This window comes from Physella acuta, unplaced genomic scaffold, assembly GCF_028476545.2.
Source record: "Physella acuta isolate Inbredline_101_S28 unplaced genomic scaffold, ASM2847654v3 ptg000095l, whole genome shotgun sequence".
NCBI classification, from domain to species: domain Eukaryota; kingdom Metazoa; phylum Mollusca; class Gastropoda; family Physidae; genus Physella; species Physella acuta.
In genome coordinates, this window is record NW_026731615.1 from 7,231 (window position 1) to 28,244 (window position 21,014).

At 35.6% G+C, this 21,014-nt stretch overlaps 1 protein-coding gene and 1 long non-coding RNA gene across 2 annotated transcripts; both read left to right on the forward strand.

Annotated features, from left to right (window-relative positions):
* The first annotated feature begins 4,786 nt into the window (after positions 1–4,786).
* LOC131929622 (uncharacterized) lies at positions 4,787–5,666 on the forward strand. The gene is made up of 3 exons (XR_009383986.1): positions 4,787–4,848; positions 5,131–5,188; positions 5,416–5,666. It is a non-coding gene; the product is annotated as an uncharacterized LOC131929622 (long non-coding RNA).
* Positions 5,667–20,039: 14,373 nt separating this feature from the next.
* On the forward strand, positions 20,040–20,810 carry LOC131929629 (G-protein coupled receptor GRL101-like). Its single transcript, XM_059285927.1, has one exon. The coding sequence runs from the start codon at positions 20,040–20,042 to the stop codon at positions 20,808–20,810; it is 771 nt and encodes a 256-aa protein (XP_059141910.1).
* Positions 20,811–21,014: the final 204 nt, after the last annotated feature.

A 21,014-nucleotide genomic window follows, 5' to 3' on the forward strand; every position in this document is an offset into this window, starting at 1 on the left:
TCCTATTTGTGCCGTGGTTATAGAAACATACTACTACTTCTGCCTCATATATCTTGGGAACTAATGATAAAACAGTGATTTAAAAAAAAATGTATACATGTTTGAGAAATATATTTTATAATAGAAACTGACCAAAACGCAATATGTTTTACTACACGTTAAAATATATGTGTGCCAAAGAAGAGAAAGAACTATGTAGCTAAACATCATTGTGTTCTAACAAAGTAGCAAGAAATATTCTTTTATCTAAACCTAAACCAATAACTAAACATCAACCTAAATTTAAGGCTAAAACTCTGAACCCCGAAAGGGATGTTTTATCTGAAACCGCAAACAAAACTTTATTCGGGACCTCATTTTAACGTGATCTGGAAATTTAACCTGAAATAATTATCATTAAAAAAGTTTTTAAAAACCCACGTTTTCTGATTGAACTAAAAAGTAGAAAATAAATGCTATACATCACAATAACGCAAGCGATCACTCTACTATAAGCGATGAAAAACGTGGGGCGCCGAAGTAAACGTTTTTTATCGGTCATTGTTAATAAAAGATGTACAAGTTATATTACTATTGATTAGATAATACTATTGACTTTTATTAGGGAGCTTGTAGAGAGTCAACAGTATTAGAAACTGTAAGAAAATCACGGCGCTTCGAATATTCTATTGTCATCCGAAACAAAGCTTCCCTGAAAATTTCAGCGCGCTAGCTAACTGGGAAGTGCCCGAAATTTCGATCGCAAGATTTGATTGGAGAACCAAACAAACAAACAAACAAACAAACAAACAGACGCGAAAGCAAGTTAAAGAAAACGTGGGAATAAAACCCTAATAATGATCCTAATCTCAAACCAAACTATATATATATATATATATATATATATATATATATATATATATATATATACATTATTATTTGTTTTGTATATATTTTACATACACTTCTAATATTTTCTTGACCTACGTTTCGTTACTTTTTACTGTTTTTTCAGTTCGAAGTTTTTAAATATAAAAAGCCTACTACTTTTAGTTTAAAAAAAAATGTCCCACCATTTGCATGAATAAAAAAGTGTTCTTACATTCGATTATGCCATTTTTTTTTAAATTTTCCATCTTTAAATAAAATTCAGTTTATACATTTAGAACATCCAATATATTTTTTTGACTAAGTATCTATGGTTCAGTTCTCCATAAATTGCTGAAGATACTGCTCTCGCGGCCTCGGAAAATATGTGACGGCAGAGAGAGAGACAGAGAGAGAGAGAGTGAGACAGAGATAGAGAGAGAGAGACAGAGAGAGAGAGAGAGAGAGAGAGAGAGAGAGAGAGAGAAGTGCACAAATGGGATTTTCTATATTATGATACCCAATTATTGCCAACACCACCGGCTCCGCAAACGCAGCCGCAGCTACAACCGCAACCGCAACCGTAACCGTAACCGTAACCGTAATAGTAACCGTAACCGTGTAACCGTAACCGTAAACGTAGCCGTAACCTTAACCGTCACCGTCACCGTCACCGCAACCGCAACCGTAAACGCAACCGCAACCGTAACCGTAACCGTAACCGTAACCGTAACCGTAACCGTGAACGTGAACGTGAACGTGAACGTGAACGTGAACGTGAACGTGAACGTGAACGCGAACGCAAACGCAAACGCAAACGCAAACTCCAAAGGAAACTGTAACTGTAACTGTAACTGTAACTGTAACTGTAACTGGAACTGGAACTGGAACTGGAACTGGAACTGGAACTGGAACTGTATCTGCACCCCATGCGAATGGCTATCTCTGTTTCTGTCAATGATCTGATCACTGAGTAACTAATAGATATACCAGCACTAATTCAATGATATTAAGCCTATCTTTTCTTTGCTCCGACTTTTGAATCTATAAATAGAATAACAAAAGGAAGGAAACAAAATTTTAAACTGATTTCCGCCACTAAAAAATAACCTACAGTTCACAACACATCGCATAGGAATTTAAAATAAATATTAGGCCTATAGGTTTAATATATATTGCATAGAATAAAGAAATTTAGATCTAGTGTTCTGGTTAGTAGTTATTTCATGTTTATTAGAATATAGTCTAGAATCTAATCATACGGCGGCATAAAAAGAAAGTTTGAAGGAAATAGAATAGGAATCTAGAGAAGCGGAGGTAAGAAGGTTAAATTAGTAATTTACATGATTTTTATTGTAGTTTCACTGTTTGTCAGGCCCAATTATTAAATCTTTAGAGTAGAGGTCAAGCTTGATCATTTGTGGTATCTATTGTGGTGCATTAAAATGAAAAGCCCACTTACTTAAATATAGAATCTAGTAGGCCTATACTATAACTATACTGCCCTATACTTTAAATTTGTTACCACAAGAAAAAAGCCTATTTCCTATTATTAGTTAGAATTAAATTAAATTGAAATATTTGGTTATCTTTATAGTTTATAGTAAATGCATGATAATGAGCATTATTCAAGCTGTTGTTATATTTAGGCTTATAGGCCTATATACTCTATAGCTAAGGCTATATACTATAGACTATATATTATACAGGGGCGGAACTACAGTGCCGCCAGACCCCGCAATGCGGGGGGGCCCACGCCAATTAGGGGCCCACGGCCGACCATAATAATTTTTTTATAGTTTAAAAAAAATAAATTTTCTTGCATTTTTGACTTGATGTTTGTTTTGTAAAAAAGATTACCGTAGCTGCGGTTGGATTATCTTTATTCTATAGACACCACCCTACGCTCATTTTTCCTTTGTTTTTAAACCACTGTGAAAGCCGAGTCCTCTTTCTCCTACAATAAAACTTATCAAAGATTAGCAAACGTTCAAACCACTTCCATGACTTATATTCCTTTTTTAAATAGTCAAATAGTGATGCTCATAAGCTCCTTTTAATAGATTTGTACTAAACAAATTAAAAAGCAATTACTTCTCTTTATTATTATTTGCTTATAAATTACTTACTAAAGAATGACTCTGTATAAAAAGGAAATACATTTAAAATTAATAATATAAATACAAAAAAACTTAAAAATAAACATGACACGGGACACCATTATTTACAGAAAGCTTTCATGTTTTATATTCTTTTGACCGATTAGAGATTAGTAGTCATACGGAAGAGATAACATATAACTGATTTTCACATAACAGACTAATGCACTAGTCTAATGTGTTATTTTCTTACACACATACATTAAGAACTAAAAGCTCTTCTGATATGTGTTCATATGATTAACACTGACTAATGTCAAATAAGCTGACCCTCATCTACACCCCATTCTCCATTTATTGCACCACAAACTTTAAAATTTCGATTGTTAAAGATGTTTTTGCTACCAAACTTTTAATTATTTTGACCTAACCAGTATTTAATCTGCTGTACTTCTTGTGATTTGATTGTGTCTATATCTAACAATATACATAAAAGAAAATATGTACTTCAGGAATCTCTATCATAATAAACCACATTATAAAAAAAAACAAAAAAAAAAAAAACAGACTAATGCACTTACACACATGACATGATGTTGTAGTTTGTTTTAATTATACAAAAAAAACCCACGTATTTCTCAAACCACGAACAGGCCAGCAATGAGTATCCTATGTTCGTATTTTGTGTTTGTGTATACACACACACACACACACACACACACACACACACACACACATATATATATATATATATATATATATATATATATATATATATATATATATATATATATATATATATATATTTATATGGAAGGGGGGGGGGCCTAAAAAAATTTTTGCGGGGTGGCCCTCCTTTTCTAGTTCCGCCACTGATATTATATATCAATATTGAGCATAAAACTTAAAGCATGTAAGCATACACAATAATAATATTCATTAGACCTATAGTAACTAAGACTCGTACTATTTAGTACTACTTTAATACTACCTTTAAACTATTAGGCATAATTAAATGATGATTAATCATTTCAGTGTTTTCCACACTTGAGAGGAAAGAGGTTGTAGGGAACTTAGAGACTAAACCTAGTCAACATACTGGAATTCTGGTGATAACAATAGCAGCAGATAGTATGCGGCTCAGTTAATACTAAAAACAATTGATTTTAGTAATTAGTGGTAAGCTCTTTTTTAAAATAATATATTATAACATGGTATTGCAAAGGTTCAGGTTGTCCAATAAATGGTAATTAGAGTCAGGGTTTTTAGGACTATAGTTTAATGCTTGGTTAGTAATATGCATCAAGTTGGGAAAGACTATGAAATTAAAATACATAGAATTTAATGTGTTCATTCGCAAACTTTACTATTTAAAAAAATTTAGGCCTGCTAATTATTGCTGAATAATAAAATCACTATACTTATCCACTATATTATGTTTAAATAAAGTGAGTTTAGATCAGTCGAGTAAATAAATTTAATAACAAGACATAACTAAAATTTACAAATTTACAATGAATATATATATATATATATATATATATATATATATATATATATATATATATATATATATATATATATATATATATATATATATATATATATATATATATATAATTTGATTGCTATTTTATAAAAGTATGTAAATCACAGAACAAACATTACTTTGTATTGTGTCTACAACATAACAAAAATGCTACTACTTTGATGGATTGCACTAAATAGGGGTTAGCTTTAATTTGATAATTAGTGAGATATTGCTAATCTATGTGTAAATTGCTTTTCAGGACTATTAGTGTGTGTGTGACCATCCAGATATCATAACTACAACTGATGTTCAATTACAAGGGATATTAATCAGTCTCCGTGGACTATACACTGTGCCTAGTTTCATCCTCAGGTAACTGTACTATAGACATAACCCATTTTTTAAAGTAATTATTATAGCAAGAGATAGCATTATATGTTATAAAAAATATAATGGATTTTAATCCAAAATATGTATTAATTATTGTCTGTTCTTAAATTCTAATAAATCAGTGAGTTGTACAACAGAGGGTATTATATTTGAATGATAATTGAAACACATTGTTATAGAGCTCAAAAGTATGCACTCACCTAATGTAATTAATATACTGAAACAGTTTTATTGAAGCATATTATTTCATATTTTACCACACAGAGACTGATGTGTAAGCTTAAATTAAAGACATCAAATCAAAGTATCAGCCATCAAGAGGGTAAATATTGATAGTCTACTTCATTAATCTTCAATATGAATGAACACAATTTAAAATCTGTAATCTTTGCTGATAATGTTTGTTTCTTGTTATTCATCATGTTCAGTGCTTTATCTTTTCAAAGTAATTAGTTATAGTAGAGATAGTAATATAAATTTGTAATGTATTTCTCTTGCTAGTTCCACAAAAGAAAGTATCAAAATATTTTGCCTTTATTGCATTTACAGAAGAACATTCAAAATCATATTGTGATACACAAGTCAAGCAAGTCTATGACCAGCATTATGATACAGGCCAAGAAAAAGCTGGACATTTGATTGGAAGGGTAGCACAAAAAAGATGGGTTATCACTAGGGAAACAAGCTCGGAATACAGTTCACTGTTGGGACAGCAAGACAAATACTTATAAACTTATTTGGATCATTTTTGCTGTTTATTATAATTCATCCAATTGTCTTATTAAATATATATATTTATATATATACACAATTCCTAATATAGAATTTCTAAAAATGTTTTATTAAAATATTTAAAAATGAAACAAGAATTTTCATTTTATTCTGCAAAAACTACATTCTGTACATTATTATTTTCAAACTACATCATATATTTTTCTCTTCTCTGATAAAAAAATATTCCTCATATTTTTTGTGTCAAGTATTTTATTTTTATCTATGCAATACTATATTCCTATTTTATAACAATTACTTTTATACAAATTCTTTTGAAAACTGTTCTTTATTGATTTGTATCATTTTCTTTATTTTTGAAAAATAAAACTTTGTTTGGGAATCCTTTTTTTTGTTTCTTTACAAATTAATAAACATAAAGACCTACTAGGCTTAATATCCAGCAACATTAAACAATTAAGTAGGGCCTATTGTTAGTAATGGTAAATTTTATACTAATTAATGTGATTTCTCCTGGCCACCTTGTTCTGAATACCTTCAACTGTGTCAATGTTGCTACCAACTCCAATAATTAAAACTGAAGCCATTTACTATGAAGTAAAAGTTGGGTGCAATCCAAATCCACCCAGCTGCCGGGGGCAAGGTACCAAACATGATGACCAGTAGAGGGTTAAGAAACTCTAACTCTAACTCTAACTGCAAATGCAATTGCAAGTGCAAATGCAAATACAAATGCAAATGCAAATGCAAACGTTTACTGAGAGCTTAGTGTACGCAGGGACGTCTAACAGCCGATCACGGGATCAGAACTCAAGACTTTGGAGTTAGCAGTCGTAAGTTACACCATCTGAACTAAATAATTCACGATAAAATATATTGTAAAGAAGTTGGAGAAAAATATACCGATTTGAAATTATTAGAAAAAACAATCCGGGAATATGAGAACGTTTTCGCTCCGTTTGAAAGTTTCTATATTTTCACGTTGGCTTAGTATTTACCGTTTAAAAAAGTTTTTAAAAAATCGATTTAGGCTTTACATTTGTGTTAAGAGTTGGGTTTGCGAGAGAAGTTAGGTGTTTATTAATGCTGGTGCGAGATATAATGAATGGTGATGATTTGTGTCGAAACTGTGTTGATGTGGAGAGAAAGTAGTTCGGCTTATTCTAGGGTACCGAATGGAAAGGCTGTTCGGGTTATGCTGTTGATGTGAGAAATTATATGTGTTAGTAATTTGAATGAAACCTGAAATACGAATTCAGTCAAGTGTATTCACCCCGTCTGTGACCTGTGAGAAGGGATATCGGCAGTGAAGAGCCCAGGTTGTTTTATAATGATAAATTTGAAGTCCTCTCTCAGCCCTAACAATTGGGTTATTTGTCAATTTATCAAAAAATAGCTTTGTTTTTACAAGAATTGTATAAGAGAGAAGCTACTGTTTATTTGAAATTATTCGTCTGCATAATGTATACTACCATTAAAAGATAGTTAAAACTAAACATTTTGCTCCTGTGTTAGGGTTAGGGTTAGGAATTAGGGGCCCACTATCCATTAAGATTTGTTATTGTAAAAATGTACGTTTGTTGTATTGGAAGAACTGTTTTGCTGGAATTATAGTTAAATGCATTACTGACTTTGTGTAGATATTTAGAAAGATAAGCAAGATAAAGATTCCTCAGTATTGCCCTTGTAACGGGTACCGATGGCTAGTAATATACAATAGTGATGGAGTGATAATTAAAGATAAGCATATGGTTTAAGGTTAGAGACATAGTTAGGGATTTGGAGATGGCCCTGGGCCATAGAAAGGTATTCGTATAATATGTATTTTGTAGTGTTGTCATTACAAAGGGTGGTAACTAAGAGGAGATAATTGATCGCGGGGCTAATCACCTGGTGTGGTTAGTGATGGGTAACGTCATACCCCCAAGGTAAGGTATGCCACATTTCAGAAATAATTAAGGTTGATTATTAGCTATATGCTTTTTTAAAGTTATATTTGTAATATTATTGGCTACAGGGGCGGGACTACAATACCGCCAGACCCCGCAATGCGGGAAAGGACGTGGGGAGGCAGGCCGTTAAGGGGGACCACAGTCGACCGTAATTAATTTCTTTATGATTAAAAAATGTAATGTTTCTTGCTGTAACGCTCCTCACATGTCACCTGATTGTGTGTGGTGTGTGCTCGAACGACAGGTAACCTCCTTTTTGTGTATAACTGTAGCCTTTGGTTGAGTGTGTTAACATGGAGCGAGAAGTGTTCCCGTGAGGTGTGTTAGATGACGGGTGTCAGAGTGTGTGCAGTGTGTGAGGCAGATGAATGTAGTGTCGCTGTGGACGTGGCTTTGGAATTTTGTGTTAAGTATCGTTATTTGTGTTGTAGAATATTGTATCTTTTATTATTTTATTATTGTTTTTTTAATGGTGAGTTATCTTAACTAAATGCTTTTATGATTAATACTGATATTAATGGGCAAATATTAAGATGGCTATTCAGTTCAATAAATATAAAGCATACTTCAATGGTTAACACATTAAAACATCAGGTTAGCAATTAGCTTACTACAGTGATGAGTATTACATGTTTAGATTTCAGATTAAACTCCAAATTATTTTACCACATGATATGAAATAGTATTGACAGATGCTACCATACAGAAGGAGAAGGCTATTTAAACTTAGATAGCAATCTCAATCTGTAAAGTAACAAAATAATGTCGTTTTATTAGTCACAAAAATATTCCAGTCTGACTTACCAACAAAAAATCTGATTCTTTTAAGATATCAGTATCTCTCAATATAGCATCCTTACCATACAACAGACCAGGCTCTCTCAACAGACCAGCCTCACTCAACACACCAGTCTTACCAGAGAACAGCCTCTGTAAACAGACTCTTACCATACAACAGACCAGCCTCTCTCAACAGACCAGTCTATCTCAACTGACCAATCTTACCATACAAGACACCAGCATCTCTCAACTGACCAATACTACCAAACAAGACACCAGCCTCTCTCAACATACCAGCCTTACCATACAACAGACCAGGCTCTCTCAACAGACCAGCCTCTCTCAACAGACCAGCCTTACTCAACACACCAGTCTTACCAGAGAACAGCCTCTGTAAACAGACTCTTACCATACAACAGACCAGCCTCTCTCAACAGACCAGTCTATCTCAACTGACCAATCTTACCATACAAGACACCAGCATCTCTCAACTGACCAATACTACCAAACAAGACACCAGCCTCTCTCAACATACCAGCCTTACCATACAACAGACCAGGCTCTCTCAACAGACCAGCCTCTCTCAACAGACCAGCCTCACTCAACACACCAGTCTTACCAGAGAACAGCCTCTGTAAACAGACTCTTACCATACAACAGACCAGCCTCTCTCAACAGACCAGTCTATCTCAACTGACCAATCTTACCATACAAGACACCAGCATCTCTCAACTGACCAATACTACCAAACAAGACACCAGCCTCTCTCAATATACCAGCCTTACCATACAACAGACCAACCTCCCTCAACATAATAGCCTCTCTCAACAGACCAGTCTTACCATACAAGACACCAGCATCTCTCGACTGACCAATATTACTGAACAAGACACCAACCTCACTCACCAGACCAGTAGTAACATACAAAAAAACCAAACTCTCTCTAAAGACAAGTCTTACAATAAAAGACACCAGCATCTATCAACAAACCAGCCTCTCTCAACAGACCAATCGTACCATACAAGACACCAGCATCTCTTAACAGACCAGTCGTAACATACAAAAGACCAAACTCTCTTAAAAGACAAGTCTTACAATACAATAGACCAGACTCTCTCAACGGACCAGTCTCTGTTAACTGACCAATCTTACCATACAAGAGACCAGCCTTTCTCAAAAGATTAGTCTTTACAATAGACCAGCCTCTCTCAACAGACCAGCCTCTCATAACAGACCAGCCTCTCTCAAAAAGACCAGTCTTAACATACAAGACACCACCCTTTTTCAACAGACCAGTCAAACCTATCAAGAATTCAACGCGAATAGTGCTCTATGATATAACTCTGATGCTATTATCTACTTCAAAGTCACTAGCAGATAGCTGGCAATTGCTAAACTAAGGTCGTAAGATTATGATCTCATCTGTAGCCCTTGACCAGTTGTACATGAGCAGAAAAGAGATAAAAACTGTCATATATGAGCACCTAAAAGCAAGTAATATACACATTTTTATAATGATTTGCCTGATTTTAAAAACATGTTGCCATTTTAATGTTTCCTCGTGCGACGTTTTTTAAAAAATAAATTTAAAATTATTTTTTTTACATTTGGTTGCATTTTGTAAAATACGTAAACCTTAAGTCATTATTAATGTAGTTAATGTGTTATGTCGGTGCCCTGTCAAAACGGCCCCGTTAATATGACCACGTCAAATCGACCTCCGACAAAACGACCCAGTCAGAATAGCCCCGTCAAAAGTGCCCCGATTTATTGTCTCCCGTCAAATCGGCACCCGTTACATTGACTCCCGACATATAGGCTCCAGATAAATGGGCTCCCGATATTTAGACTCCCGACAAATTGACTCCCGACATATTGGCTTCCGACAAAATGACTCAGGACATATTGGCTCCAGACGAATGAATGGAATAACCACTATTGGGTTAAAGGTAACAATTTTGTCCTACCTCCAATACCACTATAACCTCATTTAAATACCTGAATGAAATTGTTTTTCATGAACAAACATCAATTCACAAACAAATCGAGCCCTTAACAGCTTAATTCCACAAATTCTAAAGTGTTGGTAATGTTTAATCCACAACAGTAAAGATCTGTTGCTTAAAGGCGAGCACAGAAGTGTAAATGTATAATATACATGATGTTTACAGGATAACGGCATTTTGTTTTGATAACCTACAAGCATACTGCATGCAGCAATGTACAGCGTGGACCCCTCTCCCTACACAATGAGTTGGAACAGCCTATAACCGACTGGTTTATGGAAGTTATAGATACTATTGCTTATAATAGATCAACTAATATAAAAATAAGGCCTGCCGAACAAGAGATGCATACGTTGTATTACATAAGAGTGTTGGATAAGCTAACTCTAAAGAATATTGATGAAGGGGTCCCACAGGCAGGTGTCATATTCAATGAGACCGCTTTGCCAGGAGACTTAGTCTCTACAGAAACCGTATTGTCAGTGGTCCTTTAGTCGGGAGCCAAATTGACAGGAGCCTATTTGTCATGAGCCAAAATGACGAGAGCCTATTTGTCGGGAGTCGTAATTACGAGGGCCGCTTTGTGGAGAAACTAAATGGCGGGAGCCTATTTGCAAGGAGTCGTAATGACGGGGGCGTTTTTTGAGAGAAACTAAATGACGGGAGCCTAAATGACGGGAGCATATTTGTCGGGAGCCTTATTGACCGGAGCCCTTTTGTCAGGAGCCTATATAACGGGAGCCTATTTGTCAGGAGCCTATATGACGGGATCCATATGTCGCTGACCCTTTCGACGGGGTCAATTTGACGGGTCTCTTATGTCGGGGTCGATTTGTCGGGGTCCTGTTGACGGGGCCGTTTTATCATTGGCCATTTTGACGCCGCATGGTTGTCTCATTCATACAATATATGTCACTAAGGTTTATATTATTACTATTATCATTCTACAAACGCAGCACCCACCAGATTAAGTAAAATAAACTTTGATAATAGAAACATGTAATAAATAAACCATAACCTTCAACATTTAACAAGTCCAGTGCTAAATACAGCCATAATGAACAAACAGTCGAAAGCGATAAAACCATACTAAAACATCTATTCTAAAATTAAACTAATCCCATATAAAAGAATAAACTCAATTAAAATATGAGCCCAAAATTATAATCTAAATAATATAAAGTGATAAATATAATATAAAAACATAAACCTAACTAAATCGAGTTCCTTGGCCAAAACAAACGAACGCGGCTGCGACCGAAATTCTCGGTTCAAAACGACCAAGTCTGCGAGCGCACAGATAGACGGTTAGGCAGCGAGAGTTTTAGACCGAGCAAAATCGACTATCTTTTAAACCTGCTATAATTTTGTAAATATAAATAAATCTCATTTTAAAACGCTACAGTATAGTCGGTAGAGAGGTTCTTCGCACATATCATTAAAATAAAATTGTATTAGAGCGATCGACAATGAAATAATCAGTTTTTCGTCTCCCCTGTAAAATTTACTTTTCGGAGTTAAACGGTTTGCGACCGAGACAATCGATATATATATATATATATATATATATATATATATATATATATATATATATATATATATATATACATTTATATATATATATATATATATATATATATATATATATATATATATATATATATGTATACATGTACCTCTAGACCTTAGAAGAACCCGACACGTGCATTCTTGACTTGGTTCTTGTTTTGTAAAAAGAATACTGTAGCTGCGGTTGGCTTATCTTTATTCTATAGACACCATCCAACGCTTTGGTATATTCTTTTTCCCTTAGTGTTTTTTGTGAAAGCAGAGTCCTCTTTTTTCGACAATCAAACACACGCTGTTGCTGGCAAATTTCATTTGAAAAAAAATCATAGTCTATTGCGCAAGTTGACGCTAGATATTAAGACGGCTTTTGGTGCTTCTTTATAGCATATAATAGGGGCCCACAATCCATTATGATTTTTAAATATAAAAATGCACGTTTGTTATAATGGAAGAACATTTATGCTGTACTATCCTGAATCTACAAAATAATTAAAAAGAATATTGTAATAATAATTTCGGTTTTATGTAACTTTACTTGTTTTTGCTTTTATAAGGTATGTGATAGTACACTTGTATAATTTAAATTCTCTCTCTGAGTAAGTTTTGCTATAGGCTTTAGGAAAAGTAGTTGAGATCATCCCAACGTCGGTATTGATGGATTAAGCATATCGGTGCTTTTTTGTCCATTTTAAGAAGTTTTCTCTGCCCCCCCCCCCCCTCCTACCCACGCTTTTAGCATAACAAGAAGCGAATATATAAATGAATCGTTTCCGAACTTCCTAGATGTGCGATCTCCACTTCTCAGATTTCATCATACACTAGTCAGTGGATCTGTAATATAACGTTGGTAGTAGTGTGTCAGTCCTTCCTTCCTCGTGTCATCGCTATAGATTTTGGAACCATAAAAGTAAACAATCCGCACCATGCTGTACTTTTCAGTGCGTCGCATTGTCTTATTATAAATAATAGAGTAGGGTTTGTTTATATTACGACTTAAACTTATTGTATAATTGCCACAGTTTTTTTTACCTTTTAGCATAACGTAAAGAAAATATTAAATACACGCACATTGCATATTGAACGAATCAATGTCAAATATCATTTTCGTTTAGATTCTTAGAAAAAGTGGATACATTTTTATAACAGTATGGTCGAAAAAACTAATTAATTCAACTTTTTTTTGGTAATTTTGCCTAGGGAAGTAATTTAAAAATAGATTCATCTCACTCTCCATAATTTAATTTAATTGTTTTTTATTGTTACCGCATTGATTATGATATGTTAAGGCTCATAATGAAAATAGAAAAAATGTTAAGATTATTTATATTATTTTCTAATAAGTCTATGATCTCTCAAAATCACTATTTTTTATTTTTGTTTTTCGGTGTTATTAAAACAGATGATTAAATTAGACTTATAGAGAATGCTGGCAAGGCTCTCTCTGAGCGCGGACGCTTGAGAAAGTGTGTTTTTTTGGTGGTGATTCTAATTACATTGCCATTGTGTTTTCTTAGAACCACAAAAGTAAACATCACTTGCCGTACATTTATTTGCATCGCATTGTTTCATTGTAAGTTATGGAGTAGGATCTATTTATGTGACTTCAATTTTTAATGCTGGAAAGGCTCTCTTTAGGCGCGGACGCCTGGGAAAGCGTGTTGTTCGGCGGTGATTCTAATGTTGTGGTTTTGAAGTGATTGTGTTGTGGTTATGTTTGTGTTTACGTTGTGTTTGTGTTGTGTTTGTGTTGTTTTTGTGTTGTGTTTGTGTTGTGTTTGTGTAGTGTTTGTGTTGTGTTTGTGTTGTGTTTGTGTTGTGTTTGTGTCGTGTTTGTGTTGTGTTTGTGTTGTGTTTGTGTTGTGTTTGTGTTGTGTTTGTGTTGTGTTTGTGTTGTGTTGTGTTTGTGTTGTGTTTGTGTTGTGTTTGTGTTGTGTTTGTGTTGTGTTTGTGTTGTGTTTGTGTTGTGTTTGTGTTGTGTTGTGTTTGTGTTCCAAGTTTGTAAATTTAAAAATGATTTACCGTGGCGGAGCACGGGTATGCAGCTAGTATTAATATAATAGCATAGTACAGGGGCATAGCGAGGGGGGGGGGCGGGGGTGCGGACCGCACCGGGTGACACTATTTAGGGGGGTGACACCAAGGCAAAAAATAGCAAAATATATAGAGAAAAACTCGAGGGGGGGTGCAAATCGAAAGTTTGAGGGGGGGGGGGGTGCAAATCGAAAACTCGAGGGGGGGTGCTAATCGAAAGTTTGAGGGGGGGGGTGCAAATCGAAAATTTGAAAGTTTGTCCCTGGGAAGGGTCTCTATGCCTCTGGGGGGGTGACACCATTAAGTGCCGCACCGGGTGACACCCGACCTCGCTACGCCACTGGCATAGTATTCGTTTGACGATTCTTATTTATAAAACAAGGTAGACAAGACTATTTTTTATATTATAAGTAAATGAATTAATTGAACATTATTTATAGTCAACCAATATTAATAAATGACGTCGTTTAGGGGAGAGGGCCTGGCTTTGTGTAAGTCGTCAAAAAAAGCATGACATCATGTATGGATGTCCCCTAAATCAGAAAGTTATACTCCGCGTCAGATAGGCACATGCAGTTCTACGTGTTAACAAAAGGGGAGTTTTTTAGTACACTCCCGCAAAGGTTTCTGTCATAGGTCTAACATTGACGGCTCCCCACGGAAAGGTATAGTTGAGCGCCCGGAGATCCCCACTGTCTATCTTAGCAACTGGGATCCGCTTATTGGGTATCCTGCACAGAGAGATTGGTGTACTGCTGGAATCGTCAGTCTCGCTGCTGTAGGAGCCTTCACTGGCGGCCGTGTCTCAAGATCCCTGATACGCCCCTGACACTATGTCCGTCGCCGAATGTTGTCTTAATCATCATTGTGGAGAGTGATCAGCTTACACTGGGTCTTGTCGGTGGTAGTGTGGACAACTAGCGCCCCAACAACTAAGATCCAAAAAATAAATACACGATTGGTGACGTGCTGGTGAGTACGTCATAAAAAAGCTGCGTCGGTTTGGTGTGTAGAACTAGATTTCGAGAGTCCGTGCTTCTCTTTTGGATATATGTATGTGGCTAGCTCAAATAAAAACAAAACAAAACAAAATGTATGTATCCAAAAGGACGAAAAAAATGTAAAGCGACATTGTAAAAATGTTTTGCATATTAAAGTGAAAAAAAAAACGTTTCAATAAAAATGACTCAATGTAAATTAAATGTTATCGTGACAAGTGTCCTTGAATTTTTCTTTCATAGTCGCAGCAAATCTTGACAAATACACTAGTGTGTATATATATATATATATATATATATATATATATATATATATATATATATATATATATATATCTCAGGGCCCAAAAAAAATCTGCGGGGAGGTGGTGGTGGGGGACTATTTTTTCTAGTTGCAACACTAATTGGCTATTCTCTAAATATGAAGTAACATTTAATGCATACTGGTTTATTTTATTTTTGAAGTAATATATAGTATGCTGTATGAGTACTATGTTCTGTTACACTTTCTGATATTTTTTCATTATTTTTTTTTTGTCTACGTTATTGTTGCGATTGGCTATTGTTTGTTCTTTCAGTGTAAAAAGCTATAATATACTCTTACATCATACTATTCTAATATTTTTTAGTATATTTTAATTTTGTCATATGTGTTTGTGGTCAACAGGAGAGGGAAAGTAATAAACAAGCGGTTTTCTATTCAATAGCTTGACATTGATTCTTATTATATTTTCCCATCAAACCGTGATATGGAGGCATGGCACCTAACTGAGGTTAGTTTTTAGAATGCTGCGCTGTTGTTTTTAGTGTAGCCTCTTGTAATGCTCTTTAAATTTCCTTAAAACGTGTTTTGTGTACAAACATATATCTGTGTTAAAATTTATGTTTGGACAAGACGACATTTGGCTAAAGTAAAACCTAGCTGACAAATGCTCGTACATAATAAATAGTGTACTTCTGAAGACAGACACCTTGTAAACTAAGATAAACGTCTCATATAAACACTGGCAATCTCACCTTATCTGTATAGACTTATCTTGAAACCTTTATACAGGTAACATGTCAATACTTACATCGGCCAGTTGGAAAGCTAATATTCGGGCATTTATCACTTAGACATTTCGCTAAATCTCAATTTATTTGTCTTTCTTTCATCTCTTTCTCTCTCTTTTTCTCTCTCTCTCTCTCTCTCTCTCTTTCTCTTTGTCTTTCACTCCACTGTCTCCCTCTCTCTCTCTCTCTCTTTTCTCTTATTTTCTAATATCGTTTTTTTCACAATCTGTTATCAAGATTTGCTGTTTAACCATACAGACTTTGACGATGTTAAGATTGAATAGATCTTTATTCTCAGCAGTGTCATCTACCCCTGTAAGACATCCCCACTCGACACCATGTTATCAAATATTAAATACATCTCCAGCTATATACGGTCAACACTGCCATGCTATAGTTGATGGGAAAAAATAGCAACGTTATCAGAACGATTTACCCGTCAATGCCATCATCCGAATTTGGTTTAATGCTTTACTTTAAAGATGCAGCTCTCGGTTTTTCTGTTTGGAATGCTGTCTATTTGTGGTAAGTTTCTAACATTTTTTCTTGAGTTGATTTTATAAAACCAAAGTTCTCATAGACTTACTGTTATATATATATATATATATATATATATATATATATATATATATATATATATATATATATATATATATAAACGGGATATGTATACGGGATAGGATCCTTTAGTAATTTTACTCCCTTATCTACAGTTATATTAATAAAACTTTAGCCTCGAATAAAGTTACGATTCTAGCATTTCTCTTACCAAGTCTGCCAGCATACTTGTTGGTATTTGCCAGGCCCTCGCTTATTTTGATTGCCTTACCTGGAATTTTCTTTTAAGCAATCAATCTATCATTCGGTCATTAATGCTTTCTATCTATTAAGTAATAGGGAAATTTAAATTCCTACAATAATATTATAAGTGTATTAGCAACTAAAAAACTACAATTCGTACAAAAATGGTACACGTAATATGTCCAAGCTCTTAGAGAAAAATACGAAACAAATCATATAACCAGCAAGTTTTGCAAATTATTTAAAAAGCGCTTAAAACTTTTCTCTTATAAGGAAACACATTCCAAAAATTTTTCTAGCTTTAAACACACATAACCTGCACTTTGTAATATATACTTGCTTTTGTTTTAAAAACAGCTAACGCCATATTGATTAAGCACCAGCTACCGTTGAACGACTGCAGAACTGATGATATTGACCTGCTTCTGGTTTCTGATTTTTGGAACGATACCAGTCTTCAAATCCGGAGATTTAAAAATATCGTCCAATGGTTTTTCCCTGCATCGAGCAACGATACAATGAGACTACGGCTTCACTTGTTGGATCGCGTGAACGAGTCACACTTTGAATCTTTGATTCACTTTGATGATTATAACACGACTGATGGGTTAACGGAAGGTTTAAATAGATTAGTTGAAAATCGCCATTTTAAAAGAAGGGATGAGCTTATAGATAACCGTAAATGTCTGGAAAACGCTGAAGAAATATTTAACACATCACGACGAGTAAAAGCAAAGCGTCTGGCGATATTTGTCAATTATTGGAATTGTCCTCTTATAATAGAACATGTTTTGGAACGTGGCGCATATTACCAATTGTATTTACATTTTAGAAAACCTTGGGACCATGATAAGGTACGAAATGTTCACTTCCTTTCGAAAACAGATGATTTAACAAACGACCTAGTTGTTAGGGGCACACTGTGTAATCAGTGTTTAAATGAGTGGCTGCCCCTGGTAAAAAAATCGCCAGGCTCAAATCTATCCTGTTTCTTCATAAAAGAAGTGGATAGAAGTGCCAGTCGTAAAGACGCTTCATCTTTCTGTGACTCGATGAAAGCGAAATTAGTTACTTTCGAAACAAAGGAAGAATTTAATTTCTTACAGAAACATCTTGAAGGTGTGGTTGGAAATAACACGGGGTATTTTGTTTATCTCGGTCTTGCTCAAAGAAGATATCATAATGTATATGGGTTTCATTGGGACAATTATCTACCCTTGACCTTCAACTTCCCTATGGTTGTGATCAATGTCAAGAGCACTAGAATCGTAAATCAAGCAGTCTGGATCAGCAATGAACGGTCACGTGATGGTAACGTGACGTGTGACAGCATGACAGACATGAAAGTCCGCGATGAGAAAAAGACACAGTTGGTGATTTGTGAACAGGAAGAGTTCTATCCTCCGGAGGAAATAACGGTTCAAATTAAGAAATCGAAAGACGAACACTTTTACAGAATTTACAATCACTCCGAGTTTGTTTTTCATACCTACTCATGCATATACGTTTTCCGTCCGACATTAAACTTTCAAATAAAGCAAGAAAAATCGGAATGTTTTGGATTAACTTCAAAATCGATTTATTTACAGATTGATGCAATGGAAGGCTGCGAATTTAAATGGGAAAATGCCATGTGCATTACTACTGCTGCACCTCGTTTAAAACCCTACCCAAAACGACCCTGCAATTTGAAAAGAGGTTCTTCTACTAGACGTTTCTTCTCTGATGATCAACGTTGTGACGGGCACCCCGATTGCCCCGGGGGTGAGGATGAAGCCGGTTGTGATGACGTCTGCTTGGAAACTTTGTGTGACGACGGCACGTGTCTACCGAGTCAGTGGTTCTCAAACCCGAGTCGTGCGTGTAGGTTTGTGATGTCAGTCAACGGAGTTTTACCGGCTGATGTGAACATTACCCACGTAAACAGCTGTTCTGGGTTTTGTGGAAATGGATCTTGTATCTACCCGAAGGAACTTGATCAAGGGATTGTTTTCTGTGACGACTTACATATAAACGAAATTTCTTGTAGGAATATTCTAGAGAGTAGAACATGGACAGCTCGTTGTGTTTATTTAAAAGGACGATATAACATTAAATTCGGTTGTTCGGATTTATCGCATCTAGAAAACTGCGAAACATTCAATTGTCCCGAAGGTTTATATAAGTGTCCGTCATCATACTGTATTCCTGTGTATAACATTAACGATGGGCATTCTGACTGTCCTTTTGGGGAAGACGAATTTATTCTTTTAGATCGTGAAAACTTGTTTACGTGTGCTTCAGATGGTTCTAAACAAATTAATCTCTTACCCATTCACGTGTGTGACAACAAGACACATTGTCCTCGCGGTGATGACGAGCTGAGCTGTCACGTGACATGTCCTGCAGGGTTCTATTGTCATCAAGGCAGAATCCAACCCGCTATACAACCCGACAAAATTATCCTAACCAGTCTCAGTACTTTAGACATTCACACCAGATCTTTAATGTTGTCTGGCATTGATTTATCCCACGTGAGTCCTGCATCACGTGGTAATCTCAATAAACTTGTAGATCTTCGCGCATCCAAGTGTAATTTACAGAGTGCCGAAAACATTTTTTTCAACCCCGAACTCGACGCCCAGGTTCTAGGTATAGATATCAGTCACAACAATATACGTGAGATCAACTCTGAAAGTATGTTTTATATAACGACAAAACTAAAAGTCCTTACTCTTTCTCATAACTTGGCGTTGCACACTCTAGATATTGTTTCCTCCGTGGCTAAGCAACTAACACATCTAGACCTATCGTTCACAAACATTGCAACTTTTACTTTCCCATCAAAAAACTCTTTAAAGGAATTAAACTTAAGTCACACTCGCATTAGAGATTTTAACTTTTATGGCAGTAATATTAACAGAATCTGGTTAGAAATACTTGACGTAAGATCGACGGAGTTAAAAATAAACAAGGAAACATCGAAGTATCTTAGTAAACTTATCGTCATTTCCACATTTCATGGGGACAGTTTTTACATATGTTGTCCCCAGATCCGAGGGCCGGGTATCCCTGCGTTCAACTGTTTCGCTCCCCGGGAAGCTATTTCTTCGTGTGAAGATCTCCTAGGCGACCAGGTCAAGCGAATACTGTTGTGGATTCTGGCTGTGGTGTCTGTGTGTGGTAATCTGTCGGTCATTGGGTTTGAAAGAAAACTTATCATAAAAAGTTATCGGTTATTCGCGACGAACCTCAGCATATCAGAACTTATCATGGGGGTGTATATGTTTATCATAGTTGGAAATGACATCTACTACCGAGAAAACTATGCATTGTATGAGTCAGAATGGCGTCACAGCTCTATGTGTACAGCTGCTGGTTTTCTTGCAACACTTTCGTGTGAAACGTCAGCGTTGTTTGTGCTGCTCATCACACTAGAGAGGTTTTTGGTCATTAGGTTCCCACTTGGTCCGTACAGGATTAAACGCCTCAAAAAGTATTTCTTACTTCTTGTGTCCTGGATAGTTGGCATCGTTTTGGCCGTTGTTCCTTTGGTGTACCCAGATTGGGGCGTGTATTCCTCTAACGGCATGTGCCTTGGCTTGCCAATGATAAGAAACCAAGAATCAGGATGGGAGTATTCATTTGGGGTTTTCTTAATTTTTAATTGCATCTTATTTATTCTAATAGCCATTGGTCAGTTGGCCATCTTTCTGGCCATGTCCAGAGAAAAACCTCAGCTCCAAAGTAGCCCCGACAGTTTAGCCAAGCGAAGACGTGAGATCATGGTCGCCAAAAACTTGTCCCTGGTTGTCATGTCCAATTTCCTCTGTTGGTTTCCTGTCTGCGTCATTGGTCTAATGACCGCGCGTGGTCACACGTTCAGTCAGCAGACGTACGGCTGGCTGGCTGTGTTTGTGATGCCGCTAAACTCGGCCGTTAATCCGGTTATCTACACACTTCCGGTTGTGTACAAAAAATGGGAGGACTTCAAGAACGGACAAATGAGGAACACTCTAAGCCCACATGTAACACCGAATTGACTGCTTGAGAGATTTTTAGACACTGTATCTATTTCTTTTTGTTTTTTACTTTGCAAGCGTATCCAAGATGATAACTCCTTTCCATTCATTTTAATCTTTAACTAATTGTAATTTAGTATTATTTCTCATGTTTTAACAAGAAGAACTGATATTATTCAATGACTAACTGAGATGTACAACGTAATTTATCAGCTTAAGATAAAG